The sequence below is a fragment of the Budorcas taxicolor genome, chromosome 2, assembly GCF_023091745.1.
Source record: "Budorcas taxicolor isolate Tak-1 chromosome 2, Takin1.1, whole genome shotgun sequence".
In the NCBI taxonomy this organism is placed as follows: domain Eukaryota; kingdom Metazoa; phylum Chordata; class Mammalia; order Artiodactyla; family Bovidae; genus Budorcas; species Budorcas taxicolor.
Window position 1 is genome coordinate 80,663,720 of NC_068911.1, and position 20,604 is coordinate 80,684,323.

The 20,604-nt window shown below is 45.0% G+C and overlaps 1 protein-coding gene across 1 annotated transcript in view; it reads left to right on the forward strand.

The window, feature by feature from the left end:
- The first annotated feature begins 13,154 nt into the window (after positions 1-13,154).
- Positions 13,155-20,604, forward strand: part of PLA2R1 (phospholipase A2 receptor 1) — a 122,522-nt gene continuing 115,072 nt past the window's right edge. Inside the window, exon 1 of the mRNA XM_052635592.1 lies at positions 13,155-13,257. Coding sequence (XP_052491552.1) covers positions 13,155-13,257 — 103 coding nt within the window. The remainder of the gene's footprint in view (positions 13,258-20,604) is intronic.

A 20,604-nucleotide genomic window follows, 5' to 3' on the forward strand; every position in this document is an offset into this window, starting at 1 on the left:
GCCTGAAGTTACAGGCCTGCAGTTCTCCCGACTTACCTAATTGGCATTTGCAGAACACTCTACCCCAAAACAGAAGAAAATGTGACCTTTTAAAGCACATATGAAATATTTAGCATAACAGGCAGCTACACATATGGACTTAGAGACTGTCATACTGAGTGGAGTCAGACAGAGAAAGACGAATATCATATCATATCACTTTTATGTGGAATCTAAAAAAAAGGGACAAATGAACTTATTTACAAAATGGAAATAGAGTCATAGATTAGAAAACAAACACGGTTACCAAGAGAGAAAGGGGGTTGGGAGCTTGGGATTGACATATACACACTACTATATAGATAACCAATAAAAACCTACAGTAGGGCACAGGAAACTCTCTGCAATGCTCTGCAATGACCTGCATGGGAAAAGACCCTAAAAAAGCAGACATATGTACATGTGTAACTGACTCACTTTGCTGTAGAGTAGAAATGAACATAGCATTATAAATCAGCCACACTCCAGTAAAAACTACTTTAAAAGTGAGGGACTTCCCCAGTGGCTCAGCAGGTGAAGCATCCACTCACAACGCGTGAGGCACAGGAGACACAGGCTTGATTCCTGGGTCAGGAAGAGCCCCTGGAGTGTGTGTGCGCTGTCGCTTCAGTTGCGTCCGACTCTTTGCAAACCTGTGGATTGTAGCCTGCCAGGCTCCTCTGTCCATGGAATTCTCCAGGCAAGAATACTGGAGTGGGTTGTCATGCCCTTCTCCAGGGGATCTTCCCAACCCAGGGATTGCACCTGTGTCTCTTATGCCATCTGCACTGGCAGATGGGTTCTTTACCACTAGTGACACCTAGGAAGCATTCCCCTGGAATAGGAAATGGCAACCAACTCTAGTATTCTTGCCTGGAAAATCGCAAGGACAGAGGAGCCTGGGGGGCTACAGGGGTCCCGAAGAGTCAGCCATGACTGATGACTAACCACTCAGCACAGATGCTTACAACTGGTATGATATAAATAAATAAGATACTATGACTTTCAAAAAAAAAATTTAGCATAGTAAACCACACTCCTCCAGTCCGTAAAACAAATCTCAATAAATTTAAAAGGACTTATGTCATACAAAATGTGTTCTTTGACCAAAGAAATTCATTAGAAATTAATAGCAAAAAGATATCTGGACAATTCTCAAGTATTTGGAAAGTAAGTAACACTACTAAGTAACCCATGGGTTAAAGAACTTCGAATGAAAGTTAGAAAACATTTTGAACTGAATGAAAGTACAATATACCAGAATATACAAGATGCCACCAGAGTAGTAAAGGGAGTACGTAGCAATAAGTATATTAGAAAACAAGAAAGATCTCAGCCTCACCCTTCTACTTCAAGACACTGAAAAAGCAGAAAAAAATAAAATCCAAGTAAGCAGAAGGAAAGAAATAATAAAGATCAAACTGAAATAGAAAACAGGAAAGTGATAGAGAAAATCAATGACACCAAAAGTTTCTTTAAGATAAATAAAACAGGAAAACTTTTAGCCAGATTGATGAGGAAAAGAAAAAGAGAAAACACAAGTTACCAATATCAGAAGGGAGAAGGCAATGGGACCCCACTCCAGTACTTTTGGCTGGAAAATGCCATGGACAGAGGAGCCTGGTAGGCTGAAGTCCATGAAGTTGCTAAGAGTCGGACACGACTGAAGCAACTTAGCAGCAGCAGCAGCAGCAGCAATATCAGAAAAGAGACTGGTGACATCACTTTAGATTACACAGATATTAAGCGCATAAATAAGGAACTATTATAAACAAGGGCTTCAAGGTGATGCTAGTGGTAAAGAGCCAACCTAAGATCTGAGAGATGTGGGATGGATCCCTGGGTCAGGAAGATCCCCTGGAGGAGGGCATGGCAATCCACTCCAGTATTCTTGCCTGGAGAATCCCATGGACAGAGCAGCCTGGCAGGCTACAGTCCAAAGGGTTACAAAGAGTCAGATACGACTGAAGCAACTTGGAATTCGCGCATTATGAACAAACTTTATAAATTTGAAAGTTTATATAAAACGGAAGAATGAAAGACAAGAACTACCAAAGTTTGTTCAAGGAAAAAAGTAGGTAACTTGACTTTCCTAGATCTCCAAAAGAAACTGAAATTGCAATTAAAAATCTTCTCACAAAGAAAACACCAGGCCCAGACAGCATTACAGATGAATTCTACCAAATGCTTAAAGAAGAAAAAATACCTACCAATTCTACACAAACTCTTCCAGAAAACTGAAGTGAATACTTACCAACACACATTCTTTGAGGCCAGCATTAATCTGGTACCAAGCCAGACAAAACATTACAAGAAAAGAGAACTAAAGACCAATATCCCTCAGGAACACAGATGGAAAAAATTCTAAATGTAATGTTAGCAAACTGAATCCAACAATATTCAAAATTAAATGGGGCTTATTCACATGTAAACAAATAAACTTCTCTACACAAAAAAATATTAACTCAAAATGGACCAGAGATCTAAAATTGAAGTCTTAAAATATAAAGCATTTAGAAGAAGTACAGAACATCATTGTGACCTTGGATTAGGCAAAGATACCTAGATTTCAAAAGTGTGATCCATAAAAGAATGAATTGATAAAGTGAACTTTACCAAAATCTAACATTTCTGCTCTTCAAAAGACAATATTAAGAGAATAAAAAAATAAGCTACAGACTGGGAAAAATATTTACAAATTACAGTATACATTGATAGAGAACTTGTATCTACAAATTATAAAAAACTCTCAAATCCCAGTAATAAGAAAACAAAAAATGAGCAAAATATTTGAGCAGATACTCTATCAAAGAAGATATATGGATATCAAATAAATATATGAAAATATTTTCAACATTAGTCATTAGAGAAATGCAAATTTATTTGTTTTTAAATGAGGTAGAATTGAAAAATAAAACTGCATCCATTTAAAGTATACAACATGCATATATAATGTGAAATGATTACCATGATCTAGTTGAATATCATATCCATCATCTCCCTGAGTTTCCATTTTTTTGGTGAGGACACAAGATCTACTCTCAGCAAATTTCAATACATAGCAATACATAACCTTATTAATGACATACAGCACCATGCTGTATGAGAAATGCAAATTTAAACCACAATGAAATACCACTGTACTTCTATTAGAATAGCTAAAATTTTAAAAACTGACCATACTCTATATTAAGAATATTAGATTCCAAGGGCTGCCATAACAAAAGTACTACAAAGAACGTGGTTTAAGAAACAAGATTTATTTTCTCACGTTTCTGAAGGCTAGAAACCCAAAAAAGTGTCAGAAGGTTGGTTCCTTCTGAAGGCTGTGAAAGAAAGATCTGTTCCATGCCCTTTTCCTGCCATGCCCTTTTCCTACCATACCCTTTTCCTAGCTTCTGGGGATTTGCTGGCATTCTTTGGCATTTCTTAGCTTGTAGATGTATCACAGCAATCTCTGCCTTCATCTTCACGTGGTGTTTTCCCTGTATGCATGCCTGTCTTGGTGTCCAAATGTCATGATGACCTCATCTTAACTTTATCACATGTAATGACTTCATTTCCAAATTAGGCCACAAGTACTGAGGGTCAGGACTTTAACATCTTTAGGGAGGATAGAACTCAACCCACAACAGCCAGGATATGAAGGAACTGAAATTTACATACTACTGGTGGGAGGGTAAAATGGTACAACCACTTTGGAAAACAATTAGGTAGCTTCTGAAAAAATTAAATGCATAACTACTCTCTTATCCAGTTATTCTTCTTATAGTTATTCACTCAAGAAAAATGAAAGGATATGTGTCCACATAAGGATTTATACATGAATGTTCTTTGCAACTTTATTTATAATAGCACAGTACTAGAAACAACCCAAATATCTATCAGTAGGTAAACGGATAAAGAGATCGTGGTATATCCATACAATGGAAAAATCACTCAGAAATAAAAATAATTAAAATTTTAATGTATGCAATGACATGGCTGTATTTCCAAATAACAATACTGAATGAAAGAAACCAGAACCCCCCCAAAAAGCATATGCTATATAATTTCATTTACATGAAATTCTGGAAATCTCAAACTAATCTATAGTGACAGAAAGCAGATCTGTAGTTGACTGGGGTCTGGGATAGGGAATAATGGAAGAGGGGGCTTTCCAAGGAACACAGTGGAATTAGTAAGGAGGATAGATATGTTCACTCTTTTGATTACAATAACAGTTTCAAGGGTGTATAGATTTGTCAAAAAATTTTAAACTGTATATTTTACACCTAGGCAGTTTACTGTTTGTCAATTTCATCTCAATTAAGCTACAACACCCAGGGGACTTCCCTGGTGGTCCAGCGGCTAAGACACTGTGCTTGCACCGCAGGGGATGTGGGTTTGATCCCTAGCTGAGGAACTACCATTATCCTGCATCCTCTGAGCCCAAGAAAGTAAAAAATTTTTAAATATACAGCAAAAGTCCTCTATAATTTTCTAATCCACTGGATTCACTAGGAATGTATTAAGAATGTTATTTCACCCATCATTCTTAAAGGCTGAGGTTTCTGGCCAACAAATTGTTTTTTTCTAATAATAAAATGAAAATGAAGCCATTATTCAGGAACAAAACTACATGTTGATTTATAAACATAATACAGGAAAAATTAAGTTAAATTGATGAAGTCCTGGTCATCTGACTACCAATATCATCTCCTTTTACAAAATCCATACTTTCAATAATGCTGTGATTTCTGTTTCAGCTTAGAAAAGTTGTTACGGTGTGGAAAAACTAAGCAGCCTTCCTTGGAAGATTCTAGAAGACCAAGCAAAATAAAACAGGATTGCCAACTTATTAGTGCTCTATTCACTTATCTTTGCACACCTGCTTCTCAGAAAGCTACACTGAACTTTAATACTTAACCCATTTAACCTGAGAAGGGCAGATGAAGCTCTTTGTCTGCAAGTTTTTTTTCCATAGCCCCATGACTAGCTCATGTCTAATCCTCTTTTCATCTTCCACCCTGAGCTTTAACATTTTGAATTGTCTCAGAAATGAGACTTGACAAGTCTCCAACCCTCTGGGCACATGTGAGAAGACAAGTATGAACACACCACAGGCTGTCTGTCCCTAATCCATCAGGATCATTTTCCCTCCCACAGAATGGCTTTGGGTCCCAGAGCATGGAGGAGGCCCTGCTAGAGCATGGCATTTGACTCAACATTATTTCTCATTTTATAACAACCTGCATGGTAGGTTTTTGTTGTTCTACATACAGAGAGGAAACTCAGCAAGATTATGTAATTTGACCAAAGTAACACAGCTAAGAAATAAAGGAAGAAGGATTTTTAACCCATCAACTCTACCCTGCTCTCTTTCTTCTCCTCCTCCTTTCACCTAATCCTTCAAGATGCAAACATGCCCACAGAACCTGTTTTGATTTACCAGAATTTCTTTAGGTGAAATCAAAAGGTGCAACCACCCCTCTATTTGGTTATTGTTTTTATTTTAAAAACAGCACTGGTGATTTAAAAAAAAAAAACTATCTTATACACTTTTCTCAATACTAAATGGAATAGAATATCTAAATTACTAGAAAATGACAAATGTTAAAATAAATATTGATTGTTCCCCAGGGTTCCCATTAAGTTCTGGAAAATTGTAGCCTGCAGGGTAACAACAGGAGATGCAGGGCTGGAGAAGGCTCTCTCACAGTGCAAGTTCCTAAATGGGGCCCCTAGAGCCAGGCGGTGCCGTTCGCCCATGCCAGCCATGCCAGGCTTCCCCGCCTGCTGCCCACACCTGGCTCCTCTCTCCCTGTGTTAACACAGCCAGTGGGAAATTTTACTTCTGAAACCAGCCTCTCTCCTCGAACTAAGAGGTTTCTTGTAGGTTTCCTTTCCTTTTCAAGTGCCAGACATTACCTTCTGCCCCTACCTACTCAGAACCCAAGAGAGGTTCATAGGAGAAACCAAAAATTCTCCGCCCCAGCTGCACATTACAATCACTTTAGGAGCTTAAAAAAAAAAAAACATACTGACACCTGGATCCCACTCCCGATCATCTGAAGCAGAATCACTGGGAGTTGGGGCCTCTGTGTTGGTGGTTTTTAAAAGCTGTTCCGGGGACTTTGACCATGGTGAGGGCTGAGCACTGCTGGACCAGCTAGGTTTCAGACAACACGTGTTGCTGGTGGTCATGCTCCCTAGAGGGGTTCCTGTTTCTTCTCCAGATGTGTGCCCCTTTGCCTACTTCCTCTGCACATCCTCTGCGAGGCTACATGTGGAAAAAGGAAGGAGAACATGAGTGTGCAGAAATGAGATCACGCGCTGGCAGGGGAGACTTAAGATCCCCTATGAAGACCAGTCAGAAGGAAATGGCAACCCACTCCAGTATTACTGCCTGGAGAATTCCATGGACAGAGGAGCCTGGTGGGCTGCTGTCCACAGGATCACACAGAGTCAGATATGAACTGAAGTGACTTAGCATGCGTGCATGCATTGGAGAAGGAAATGGCAACCCATTCCAGTGTTCTTGCCTGGAGAATCCCAGGGACAGAGGAGCCTGGTGGGCTGCCGTCTATGGGGTCGCACAGAGTTGGACACGACTGAAGCAACTTAGCAGCAGCAGCAGCATGAAGACCAGTCAAGACAGAGGCTTAGCTGAAACTCCCAAGTGAGTGGAAATTTCTGGCTAAATACTGCATACTGGGAGAGCCATTAATTGAATTGAATTGATACAAATCCCTGCCTAAGCAGAGGTGAAAAACTAGTTCATTACCTCAGTACTGAAACTGGCCTTTAGCCCAATGAACTTTCAGTTGTTTTCACCCCTTAGTACTCCAGCCACTGTGGGTGTTATTAGTTAAAATACCACACTGCGGCTCGAGCACAACATAAAGCAATATTCTGAACACACTCAGGGGTGTTTAATAAATGGCTCGGGGAAAGCTGCTGAAAATACATATTAAATAGGTTAGAAAAATCCTGTCTTACATAAACCAATATTCTCTTTTATCTAAGGTACGATTTCCTCTTAATGAGTTAGCTTATTACATGAAGCTAATGGGTAGCTCAGGGCAGGGCTTTAACAATACGTCATTGAAGCTCTCAGTGTCCTCATCAGCATCTAATGACTGTAATGAGGCCTACTTCACAGAATAACCAATGTGGGTATTATCTAATAATTGTGGTCACATCTCCTGAGTGCTCACTCCTGGCCAGTTATGGGTGTTTTCCACACGTTCCAACATGGCGTGGACACTTGTAGTGTTCCATTTTACAGAAAGAAAGCTGAGGCTGGGTGAGGTGCTATGACTTGGCATAGATCATAAAGCAGACTCCCACCCAGGCTGCCTTACCTCTTCACCACCATGGTGTTGATACAGCCAGCACTCCAGGCATGGCAGCTCCTGAGAAGAAACCAGGACCATTATACGGCTTTTCTCTCCACCCAGCAAGAAACCAAATCACCTCTCATTCTTTGTTTGCCCCCCAAATATTTTCTTTATTTAAGTAATAACAATTAGTAATAAAACTACCTTGGTAGAGTGTTTACTCTGTGTCAGTCACTGTTCTAAGCCCCTTTCAGGTATAAACTCTTTAAATCTTAACAACAGGCCAATGAAACAGCACTGTTATTATTATTGCAGTTTTGCAGATGAAACAACTAAGGTGGTGGAGGTAAAGCAACCCACTCCAGTCACAGAGCCAGCGAATGACAAACCCAGGGTCTGGAACTGGCAGTCTGGCCCCCGGGCCCCCTCTGGTTGCCTCCACTTGCCGACCTGTGATAATGCAGTTGAGTCCCGTGAGATTCCATCACCATCAATCATCAGCTTCTTTCTTGTCTTCAGTTTGCTGTCATTTGACTGGGTGACATCAATCTGGATGAAGCCCAGGGTCCACCTTCTCCCTGCATGTACCCGGGCTATTACATATCATTAAGAAAAGACCATCTACTATGAAATCATGGTCCCTGACCACATCTGAGCCCTTGGTGATGCCCAGATGTCTGGCCACATTTCCCCAGTAGCTCTGAGGACATCAGAGCCAGTCTCATCACCTCTCCTCAGCTCCTTTCTAGTCCAGACAAAAACCATCTCTTTATTCAAGATCCTGCTGCAGCCTCGTAACCCTTAGGAATTGCTTACCTCCAATCCGTTCTGCAAAATATGGCAGGAAAGTTCTTTTTAAAACATAGCACATAAGTCTGGTCACAGTGAAACTTCTTAATGGCTTCCCCTTGGCTTTAGCACAAAGATTTTAAACATGATTTTGGACCTAGCTTAAGCCTTTCCTATTCAGACGTCATGTTCCCAAAACCTCCTACCTCAATTTCTAGTCTCCCTGCTCAAAGAACTTCTCAAGCATCTGATGTCCACCCTTGCCTCTATTCCTTCTGTCTGGTACATTTTCCCACTCCCTGTTAGCTCAGTTAAGTCTCTCCTATCCCATCAGCCCTGCATTCCCGTTCACATTTCCAAGCAACAACTCACTTACTTTTTGTACCACAGCTTCAGTTACATTTTCTAGAATTTTATAGAAATTGTATCACAAAGTATATACTCTTTTTTGTCTGGCTTCTTTCACTCAGCATAATTGTTTCAAGATGCAGCCATGCTGTTCCATGCATCAGTCATTCATTTCTTTTAATCTATTCCATTGCATAGATATACCTAAATCTATCTATTCATTCCTTGATGGGTATCTGAGTTGTTTCCAGTTTGGAGCTATAACAATAAAGCTGCTATGAACATTCGTGAACAAACCTTATATGGGCATTCTTGGGTAAATACTTAAGAGTGGAATGTCTGGATCATATGGTTGTTACACTAGATTGGAAAGTGTCCCCCTTAAATCACATCCACATGGAACCTCAGAATAAGACTTTATTTGGAAATAGGTGATTATTAAAATCAGGTCATATTGGATCACAGGTTGCTAAATGCAATACTGATGTTTTTATAAAAGAGATATAAAGGGAAGAAATCCATGTGATGATGTGGGTAGAGACTGCAAGCATATAATGAATTTTCTTCACCATTTTCACTCAACATAGTTCAGGTTTCTAATTGTTTTCCCAGTTTCAGATGACTCCAAGCACTATATCCCTTTCTACCTCTTTCCCTCCTTCATTCACTCATCCAGCAGGGACATCCTGAGAATTTACTAAGTGTCAGAACGGCACCACCCTGGAGATTCTAAGAGAAGGAAAAGGTAGTGGGCTCTTCAGGAAATTTACATTCAGGTGAAAGATATAAATAAAGCAATAATTCTAATTCAAAGTTATAAACTGAGAGATGGAAGATGTACAAGGCATGCAGGCGCAGGCGTTCCAGGTGTGTGGGGTGCAGGGGTGAGGAGGAGACATCAGTTCAGCACAACAGAGCTCTTCCGGGTTCCCTCCTGAGCTCCCTTTGCTCCTCTTTTTGCAGCCCCACTCCCTCCTCCCATTTCCAAAGTTCCCATAAAAGGACACTGAAAATATGCCAGACTCTGTGCCAAGCACTATTTCATTTAATACAGCAGCACTATGAAGCAAATAGTACCATCTACCCGCATTTTATACAGAAGGAACTTCCAGAGACTTCCCTGGTGGTCTAGTGGCTAAGACTCCACGCTTCCAATGCAGGGGGCCTAGGTTCCATCCCTGGTCAGAGAACTAGATCCCTAGTACTGTAACTAAGACCTCGTGTAGCCAAATATATAAGTTTAGAAAAGGGGGGTGGGGTGAGGAAACTGGGGCTAAGGAGACTAAGTAACCAGCTGATAGGTGACAAAGCTCTTACTCTAACCATCACACTACCCTGCCTCACAAATCTGAAACACAGGCAAGACCGTGAGATGGGGAAGGATCATTTTCTCAAAGGCTTAAAAGCTCTTTGCCACATTTCCCACCTCAAAGACACATGCAATACTTTCAGGAAGAGATGAAAACTAGCTCTTTAGGAGTCTTCTAATCATTGAATAGGAAATTTGGTGTCAGGAGGCCAGGAAGCTGTCATTACCATTCTTCGTTACACTAATTGCTTTGAAGATGAAATATGGCTTGTTTCCCTCTTTATCCTGCTCATATTCATAGCTCTGCTCCTTTGCAATATTATCTGCTGTGGGTCAGGGAAGGTTTTTTCCCCTCATTACATAGAGGATAAAACTGAAGCCACAGCAGGTGTACGTATCACCCAGATCCCACAGCCAGTGGGAGGTAGCCGAGTGTCCCAGTGACTGACCATGCTTGTCAGACTGCCCCAGTAGCTGCCCTTTGCTCCAGCAGGTCTGCCCACTCACTCTCTCCCATATAAGCAGTTCTCACCCCAACTTCTGTATTCTTTGGCACAGCTTCTTCCCATCCTAAAACAGCCTCTTCCTCCCAAATATTCTTCACTCAATCACAGCACATCTAACCCTGCACAGTCACTCTAGCACCTCCTGGCCTCTCCCACTTTTACTCCCACTGTACTGCACCTCACCAAGGATTAACATCAGGATTGCACTTCTGTGGTTAATTGTCCCACTTGGATAACACTCAGCTATCGCAATAGATGCCAGCCCACTCAGACAGGGCTGAATCATCTACTTTGGGGTTTTCCCATAGCATGCAATGTAGTTCTGAGGCCACAGAAGAGACTGATAAATACATCATGCCTGAGGTCTATATACTCCTGTATGCTGAAAACATCCCTTTTCTACATGTTTCAGGCAGGGATGCTGACTTCTCCATAAAAGAATATTTATTGACTCAGTTAGTGGAAATGTTCGCATTTTCTCAGCCCCATCTGTTTTTTTTTTTTTGTTTTTTGTTTTTTTTTTTCACTCCAGCAACAGCCAGCCCTACACAGCTTCCCTCTGGGGCAAGGTGACAGCACCTCACCTCTGCCCATGCCATGCACCTGTTGCTGCCTGCCCCAGGGCTGTCCCTGCTTCCCTATTTCACTCTGATCTCCAATTCCACTCCCTGCCAGGGATCTCATCCCAGGCTCTGCTTCCAGGGGATCTGGGCTAAGACAGTATGAATCCACTTGGGCTGACTCAAACAATGGAAACATATTTCTCAGTTTTGGAGGCTGGAGAGTCCAAAATCAAGTTCCTGAAGATCTGGGGGTTTGCTGAGTTCTCTGCCTGTTTCGTAGATGTCTACCTTCTGGCTGTGTGTCCTCACATGGCCTGTCCTTGGTGCCTGGGTGGAAAGATCTCTCTCTTCCTCTCCTTATAAGGTCGACCTTATCTAGGACCCCAGCCTTTAGACTCCATTTAAACTTAATTAACTCCTAAAATCCCTATATCCAAATACAACTTGGGGCGGGGGGGAACGGTTAGGACTTTAACAAATGACTGGGGTACTGGGGACACAATTCAGTCTATAGCTGATAGTATCATTCAAAATTATTGGTTTGAGGGAGCTTCCCTGGCAGTTCAGTAGTTAAGACTCCAGGCTGCCAATGCAGGGAACATGGGTTCAGTCCTTGGTGGAGGGAGAAGGATCCCACATGGGGTAGGGTGGCAGTAGAGCCCCCCCTACACACACACACACCCTGCCAAAAAATAATTGGTTTGGGTCAATAGGCAGCTAAGGAAAGCAAGGTTCTCCAAGATTCCACCACCTTCCTTTTATTTTTTAAAGCTCCATTTTGCTCTCTTCCCTCCTTTTATGTTTTAATGACTAGCATCATAAACAATGTTTTTAATGACTAGGAAAGATACTATACCAGCCTGTTCTCATGAATATTAAACATTTCTAGTAGGCTGCCCTGCTAGTAGGCAGATGGTAAAGAATCTGTCAATCTGCCTGCAGTGTGAGAGACCGAGGTTCAATCCCTGCCTGAGGAAGATCCCCTGGAGAAAGAAATGGCAACCCACTCCAGTATTCTTGCCTGGACAACTCCACGGACAGATGAGCCCCTGGCGGTCCATGGGGCCGCAAAGAGTCGGACACAACTGAGCAACTAACACACACACACACACGCACACGCACGCACACACACGCACGCGCACACACGCGCACACACGCGCACACGCACACACACGCACGCGCACACACACGCGCGCGCACACGCACGCACACACACGCACACGCACACACGCGCGCATACGCACACGCACACGCACGCACACACACGCACACACGTGCGCGCGCGCACACACACACGCGAGCGCACACACACACACGCGAGCGCACGCACACACACACGCGCGCACACACACGCGCGCGCGCACACACACGCGCGCGCGCACACACGCACGCACACACACTTCTGCTAGTTACCTGAAAGACTACATTCTAGTCGCAGTTTTCCTAGTTTAGGGAGGAGCTTTTGCCAACTTAAAGCGTAACCTCTTAGAGCAAATCACTCTGCTTTTCTGGACCTTTTGGGGGGGGGATAAAGTGGGACAAGAAGGTAACAGCTGTGACAGGGATAAGCCAGCTATTCTGCTGGGTTAGGAGACTGAGGAGATGGAAGGGGGTGGGGGGGTAGTTTGTAAAGGGGAAAGGAGCTAAGCAAGGGAAGAAGCTTCAGGGTTCTCTAGAGTGAGTAGGGCGGGGACCCTGGCGCACCCCCAGGGACCTCTGGACTCCACATTCCAGGGGAGAGGGGGTCCAGAGCGTTCCCAGTGCGCCTGGGTCCTCGGAGCAGCTCGGTTTCCTCTAAGCTGCCTGCCGCCAAACCCGCAGTGTTTTCCAGAACCCGGGTGGTGTACAAACCCAGACGTCAGACTTCCTGTCCCAGAGATTTTCAACTCGCTCACCCCCAGCTCCTATTCGGCCTCCCCCAGGAAGGAGAGAGAAGGCTGGAAGCAGGAGGAGCTAGCCCGGGGCAGCCTCCCGCCTCCCTCTCCACCCTGAAGGCAGGAATTTCTGGGACGGGCAGATTGTCCACCCCCTCTTCCTCCTGCTGCTCCAAGCCGCAAAGGGAGAACTTCCGCGACTTTCCGTCTTCCAGACAGCGTCCCCCCGCCGTGGCGACAGGGCTGACTGACGAAGTGGGTCTCGGGGCCGCAGGGGCGGCGAGGCCCCCGGGGAGGGGTGGAGCGCGGGGGAGGCTGCGGTCCTGCCCTCCCCCACCCCACGCACCGCAGGGCTGGGCGCTGGGCTGCGGCGCTGGCCCCCCGCGGGCGCTGCACCCGGAGACCCGCGGGCCAAGTGGTTAGCGATGCCGCTGCTGCCGCTGCTCCTGCTGCTGCTGCAGCTACCGGCGGGCTCCGCCGAGACCGCGGCGGGGGCAGTCACCCCCGAGCGGCTCCGCGAGTGGCAAGGTGAGTGTCCCCCGGGGCCAGAGAGACCAGCGGGCACGTCGGGGGCGGTGGTGATCCAGAGGAGAAAGGCGCGAAGCAGCCGGGATTAGACCGTGCTCCGCGTCGGGAGCGCGGCGAGGGGTTGGCACCTGGGCTCGCGGGCCGTTTGACTCAACTGTGGCCGGGGGCGCGCTGAGCGTAGGCGGGTAGAAATTTCAAAACGTAAACTTTTCGGGAGTGGTGTATTTGGGACGACCATCTCTGGGGGAAATGATGGCCAAAAGATGTCCCATCTTGTTCTTCCCCAAAGCAAGCGCTCTTGGTGCACGCTGCCAGCCGTGGAGTGTCCCCAAGCCGGGCTTCTCCGTTCTGCGCCGTCGTCGGAAAAGAAAACAATCTTTATTAAAGCCTCTCCGGCCAGATCGGGAAGAGGAGCCTCTGTGGCCCTAATGAACTTGTGAGCTGGAGCAAAATCAGCTCTCTGCTCTTCTTTTCTTAACACTTTAAAATAGAGGGGCTGTGACATCCATAGGACACTGATCACAAAATGTGACCCCTTGCAAGGCACACAGCATGCCAGTGAGTGGGGAGTTTGGGGAGGTTACTGCCACAGTATACACGTGTACTCACAGCTCAGTTCATCAAATATTTATTGAGCACCTACTATACATAAGATTCATAAAGGGACAGGTACAGAGATAGAAGGGCTTCCCAGGTGGCGCTAGTGGTAAAAAGCCAGCCTGCCTGTGCAGGAGACACAAGAGGCTGGTTTGAATCTCTGGGTCAGGAAAATCCCCTGGAGAAGGACATGACAACCCACTGCAGTATTCTTGCCTGGAGAATCCCCATGGACAGAGGAGCCTGGCGGGCTAGTCAGGCTCACAGGGTCTCAAAGAGTCAGATACAACTGAAGCCACTGAGCACTCACACACACAGAGACAGAAAGAGAAATTGCCTGCATTCATGAATAACTGTATGGGCTGCCTCAGGGGCAAAGCAGCCGGCATCCAAAAGCGCAAGCCCAGGTGTGAGGGGAGGAAGGTGGCAGGTGGAAAACTAAATATACCAGGAGGTGCCTCCAGGCAGCCTCCATCCTCTCAGCCTTTGGGGAGAAGCTTGAACAGAAAGGGTAAAACAAGGTGTCATCAGTGTCTGTTTCCCTTCTCTACATGTTCTGTGTCTGGACTGTATCCCCCTGCATTCGTAGGAGGCTTTCCCAAGGACTGATTGAGCAATTCTTATCCTGAAGCGGCCAAAGGTCAGAGACCTCTTATTTCTTCAGTGAAATGTTCAGTGAAAATGTTCCTGCAGATGGGCATGTGATCTGGTGGGTGACCCATCTCCACTAGCAGTGACTGTGCCGAGCTTATTCTTTTACATCTTAAAATGTGGATCTTGCCTGAGCGCTCATGTCTAACTAGAACAGGGCAGCAGCCCAGAGGAGAAGTTGGAAAGTAACCCCACAGAGGGAATGCGTTGGTGATTCCCTGAGCCAGGGTTAGCACAGATGGGCTAATCCCTTCTATATGTAGCAGATACAAATCCCGGCTGAGATTGTTTCTAATCAGTGCCTTCTTTTTAATAGTCAAGGACACTATGAAGTTAGAATCGTCCACGACCACTTGTACACTCATAGTTGGCACAGAGAGTCTTCAAATATGAAAATGGTGCTAGTAATTTCTAAAAGCACAGGGACTGTGGGGCACTGAATGCTCCAATAGCCACTCAGGCTCCCCTTCTTGACTTCAAGCACTCATATCAGTGGAATTTCAAGTATAATCTAGATGAGTTTAAATCAAGTTTTTCCTGTTTGTCCGAAGATGGAGAAACAAAATCTTCACGTTGGAAGGGACCTGAGACATTGTCTACTCCAGCCATATGTTTTTCAGACATAGAAGATGAAATATGGCTGCTTTTTTTTCAGTTGTTTGGGTGCTGAGGTTTACCACTGTGTTCACTGTAGTATACTGACTGACTTTTAGCCATGATTGACATCACCAGAGCAACCAGGAGAGAATATGCACCTGTGTCAGTTTCATATCCACTAATAAGGAATATGTAATAGTACAAAGTGGGGCTTCCCAGGTGGTACTAGTGATAAAGAAACCACCTGCCAATGCAGGTCAGACCTAAGAGATGCAGGTTCAATTCCTAGGTTGGAAAGATCCCCAGAGGAGGGCACGGCCACCCACCGCAGTACTCTTGCCTGGAGAATCCCACAGACAGAGAAGCCTGGCAGGCTGCAGTCCATAGGGTCGCACAGAGTCAGACACAACTAAAGTGACTTAGCATGCAGAATAATACAAGGCAGTTTATACATGTTCTATTTTTAATCTGAAAATTTATTTGATATGTATTACTGATTGATTTCTTATTTATTGTAAGCATCCCAGCCTTGAGAGACAGATGATGGATGGTATTGTGGTGACTGCTCAGATGTTCAGTCATGTCCAACTCTTTGCAACACTCTAGTATGTAGCCCCCCAGGCTCCCCTGTCTATGGGATTTCCCAGGCAGACTGAGTGGGTTGTCATTTCCTATTCCAGGGGATCTTCCCAACCCAGGGATCAAACCCACCTCTCCTGTCTCTCCTGCATTGGCAGGCGGATTCTTTACTGCTGAGCCACCTGGGAAGCCCCATTTATCAATGAATTTGTATTAAAAAATTAGTAGATACAGTGTCATACAGTAGTTAAGTTAATGCACCCTGGAACCAGACTGTTTTCCTGAAGGAGAAGTAGGCAGTTGCCCCATGGAAGCAAGAACATTTGGGGAAAACACAGAATGTGTGCAAAGGCAGAGTCACGTATTGGGCAACAGAGTCCAGTGGGCTGAGAGTTCTGATCTGGGCTCTTTTGGATGGAGGAAAGAGAGCCACTGAAGGTCACAGGCAAATGCGGGCCTGGAGGGAAGGGCCTGGAGGGAAGGGGAGCAGGATCTCAAGGGGCCCCATGGACAGGTCCTGTGCCACCAGAGACCTGGCCCCTGAGATGAAGCAACTTCTCTGTATCTCAGGGGCTGGTGGGTGGTCCCTGTTTGGCTCTCTTTCTATGGACTGGTTTCTTCTGCTTCTACTTGTAGGATCTTTCATAGATAGCTCCCACAGCATCCTCAGAAGAGTCTCTTAATTTCCTAAGAGAGGAATCTGGCCACACTGATCGCAGCAGACTGGCTGGTCCCTGTGCTCTGCCCATGAATCAGAGGCCTTCCCACGGCTAGCAGGCCAAGGTAGGGGTGGGAGGTACACACAGGGATGCGGTCTCACTGGGGGCTGTGGATGGAGTAGATCCCAGAATAGAGTCGTGGCAGGACAAGACACTGGCATGTCTGTAGTTAGAAGCATATGGAAGATGAGGAAATGAGTTTGTTCACAGACACTCTGCTCAAGGGAAAAAAAACTCTGGTTGAGTAAAGTGGGTACTGCTAAGAAGGGTCTTGTGAGTTTGGAAAAGGGGAACCAGAACCAGATCACACTTCAAAGTTTAGGACTGCCATAGTCAGTTTGGGATTTGAAGAGAGGAATTCTGAAGGGCAGCCAAGAAACCAACTAGAAGATTCAAGAAATTGCCCATAAGGGAAGAGGCTGATGACCTAAGTCAGTTCTAATAGGAATATTAAGGAGCAGAAAATATAGATTCAAGAAATAGGAGTTAAAAAGGAAAATAAAATAACAGGCAGTGAAAGTAAGATGAGAGAAATGGCAGAATAGGAAGGCAGTGATCATACAAGGAAATGATACATTTTGGAGGTAGATCTGTTCTCAGTAGAGACCAGGTCCAAGATATGGTTGCAAGAGTGGTCACTAAAGTGAGAACAGGTGAACGAAGGTTCTCAGGGCAGAGGAGATCAAGGAACTGGGCGTCCTGAGCAGGGCAGACATATATTGATACACCTGCCACTTTTTATCATTAAAAAGGCACCCTTACCTAATATGCTGCACCGCCACTTTTCTCCTCTGTTTCATTCCATGCTGTTTTGCAGTGCTGATTGGGACACACTAAATTTATTTTGTCACTTTTAATGGGTCACAACTTGAGTTAGATGAAACACTGGGCCAGAGTGTTAGGTCATCTGTACGGAAGGTAAAGGCCTTGAGGTGGGGAGGCTGATGGAGTACTGCTGGAGTCACATAGTGTGTGCAAGGAAGAAGTCCCAGGTGATGCACCCCGATATCAAGGAATGAAGAGAGGGTGCCACATAGAAGAGGCTTTTGAAAGAGGGTGACAGGAACCACCACCTGGAGGCAGCAGTGGGGAGAAGTCATGACCTTGAGATTTTCCCCTTAGCTTTCATTTCTAATACAAAGGTCAAAATGTCCCTCAGGCTAATCAGGCAGGTTCTGTTAATACACACTCTTCTTTTACAGAAGAAGAAGGGTTAAATAACTTGCACTTACAGGAACTTGTAGAGATTCAAACCAGTCCCTTAAGCACTAAATGCAAAAGACCCCTGGAGAGTTTTGCAACCCGATGAAATAGCCCATTCTGTGTCCTGCTGTTTGCTGGGAGATGCAAATTGATTTCGTGACTGGAGGATCAGGAGGCCAGCCTCTTGCTCTCTTCAACTCCCCCTTTTCTAACCTGTATGAACACATGTAGGAGTGAATATTTTCACAAAGCAGAAATGTGCAAAGCCATTGATTTTTTTTTTTTCTCTAGGCAATTTTTTTATAGCCTTGAGTAATGAGCTATTCTGCTAATCTGGAGATCTGGAATTTAAGTAAAAGTATGATCAGATCCTGGTTTAGCCGCCCTGCCTGGTCGTCAGCCACTCCAGCCCTCAGGCTCTGTTTCTTCCATCTCCATCTATCATCTTTCAGAATCTCTTCCACTTTATACTTTTCTCATCCCAGTTTCTCTAACTGGCTCCTTTCCTCCCGTGTCTTTGAGAGTCAGCAGAGACTCCCAGTTTTTCTGGTCCTTTTTACTCTTCCTCATTAAGTTCCTAACCTCTTTTCCTATTGTTGGTTGTCGCAGTAACTGATACTACACAGCATCGATTTCAAGCCAATTACCAGAAAGACTGAGACACACAGAGCTTGGTGGTGCCCTCGGCTTCCCTCCTTTGAGCTAACAATTTGCTTATTTATACCAGGGTTTCTGAAGAAACAGTCCCCTTGTTCTGCCTCTTCTGAATCCATCCCTATGTGATGAATCTTCATATGATCCATCAAAGTAATGTATCAGAGACATTTATAGACTCTTGTCTCCATTTTCTTTTAGAAATTATCCTTGAAATCCTTTTATGAGATGTTCCAAAACAAAGCTAGGAACATAAATTATATTTTTTAATTGATCAGTGTGAAAAGAAATATTATAGCTCATAAAAGAAACAAACACAAGAACACCTTATAAACACTATAGTAAGCCAGTTAGGGTAGAATATTTTATAAAGTCACTCAAGAAAACCTGGAGGAACAACATTAGAATTTCTGTAAGTTGGGTTATGTGATACAGAGCTAAACAAAACGGACAAGAGTTTTCATATGTGGCCACATGACTTGTTAATTTATGATACTTCCCAGATTACTGCAGTTCCAAAGAAATATACTAATAAAAGGCTTCATTATTTCTGGCTCTTCACATCTTATCTTGAGAACTTTCCCTTTCCATTATGAAAATATAAACAGAAAATTCGAAGTAATTATTTAACTATAAACATTGCTGTCTTATTTTGCTGCTATTTTTCACTATCCATGTCCAAAGTTAGTATTTGTTTTTCTCTTATCATCATTTATAAAGGGGCCATAGTGACTGAGGTAATCCCTACCAGGATGCTATGAGGACAGCACTATTGTTAAGATCATTGTGCAGATGGAGAAACCAAGGCAGACACTCTTAAGTTCAAGCATTTCTACCCTAAGAGAAGTGCCCCGTGGTTTGCCAGGGTCTTTCCCACAGTGCGAGCCTTGGTCAGCTAACAGGGCATGTGGGCACGTGCCAGAACAGCCTCATAGGACTCCACGCTCAGCAAGGCATTGTCCTTGCGGTTTAATTCTCTCTGGCTTGGGCTCTCGGAATTCTTAGTGACTTTTCTTTCTGAATTTGTTCTTTGGGCATGAAATCCTGTGGAACAATGGAGCACAAGCCAGGAGTTTAAAATGAAAGTGTTAGTCACTCAGTCATGTCCCACTCTTTGTGACCCCATGGACTGTAGCCCACCAGGCTCCTCTGTCCATGGGATTCTCCAGGCAAGAATACTCGAGTGCGTTGCCATTACCTTCTCCAGTGATCTACCCGATCCAAGGTTTGGACCTGGGTCTCCCACATTGCAGACAGATTCTGTACTGAGTCACCAAGCTCAGCCCCATTTCGTGTCACCTCCTTGTTGTGGTCTGTGCTAGATTTGGAAAAGCATTTCCAGACACAGAGTATTTCAGAAGAGAGGTTTACAAAGAGCAAGAAGGAGAGATAATGAGGGTGCTGCAGTGGCACCCCACTCCAGTTCTCTTGCCTGGGAAATCCCATGGATGCTGGAGCCTGGTGGGCTGCAGTCCATGGGGTCGCGAAGAGTCGGACACGACTGAACGACTTCCCTTTCACTTTTCACTTTCATGCACTGGAGAAGGAAATGGCAACCCACTCCAGTGTTCTTGCTTGGAGAATCCCAGGGACGGGAGCCTGGTGGGCCGCCGTCTATGCGGCCCACCAGAGTCGGACACGACTGAGGTGACTTAGCAGCAGCAGCAGCAGATGCAGCAGACCGGGGAGAGCCCACCAGACCCTGTTAGAATAGTGGGTCACCTCAAGGGAGAGCCAGTGCTTTTTGTGGGTTAGTAGCCAATTTCTGTAGCCTCATAACAAAGAAAATTCCTGCTAGAAAGGTGTCATTAGGTTATTGTTTAGGGCACTCTAGGGTGAATACTGGAGTGGGTATTTTTACCTCACATGGGTAAGGATCCTTACCTCACAACGGCTGGCAAGGATCCTTACCTCATATGGTTGGTAAGGATCAGGGGGCTTTGGGCAACAATTACAATGGGGCTCAGCCAGTTCCCAGAGATGACCTTGGTGCTGGCCTCCATATCTGTGGCCTTAGTATGAAGCTTTGCACCTGTTGGGATAGGGCTCCCTATTCCTCACCAAACTGGGGTGGTTTTCAGCCTCCTCATCCACACTTCTGTGCTCTGCCCACCATGGCAACCGGGTTGCACTGGGGCTGGGGAACCGGAGGCCCAGGGCCTGGAAGTGGGCAGCCAGTGTTCTCCAGCGACAGGACAAGGCTGCTGTCCCCTCTGAGTGGCAGCACCACTGCAGGTTCCATGGGGACTGAGTGGGGACCTATCGTCTTTCCACAGTCCAGGGACTGAGTACATTCCCAGTGATTTCTACCTCAGAGGTTGCAGCCCCTCGTGGGCCTACAGGAAGT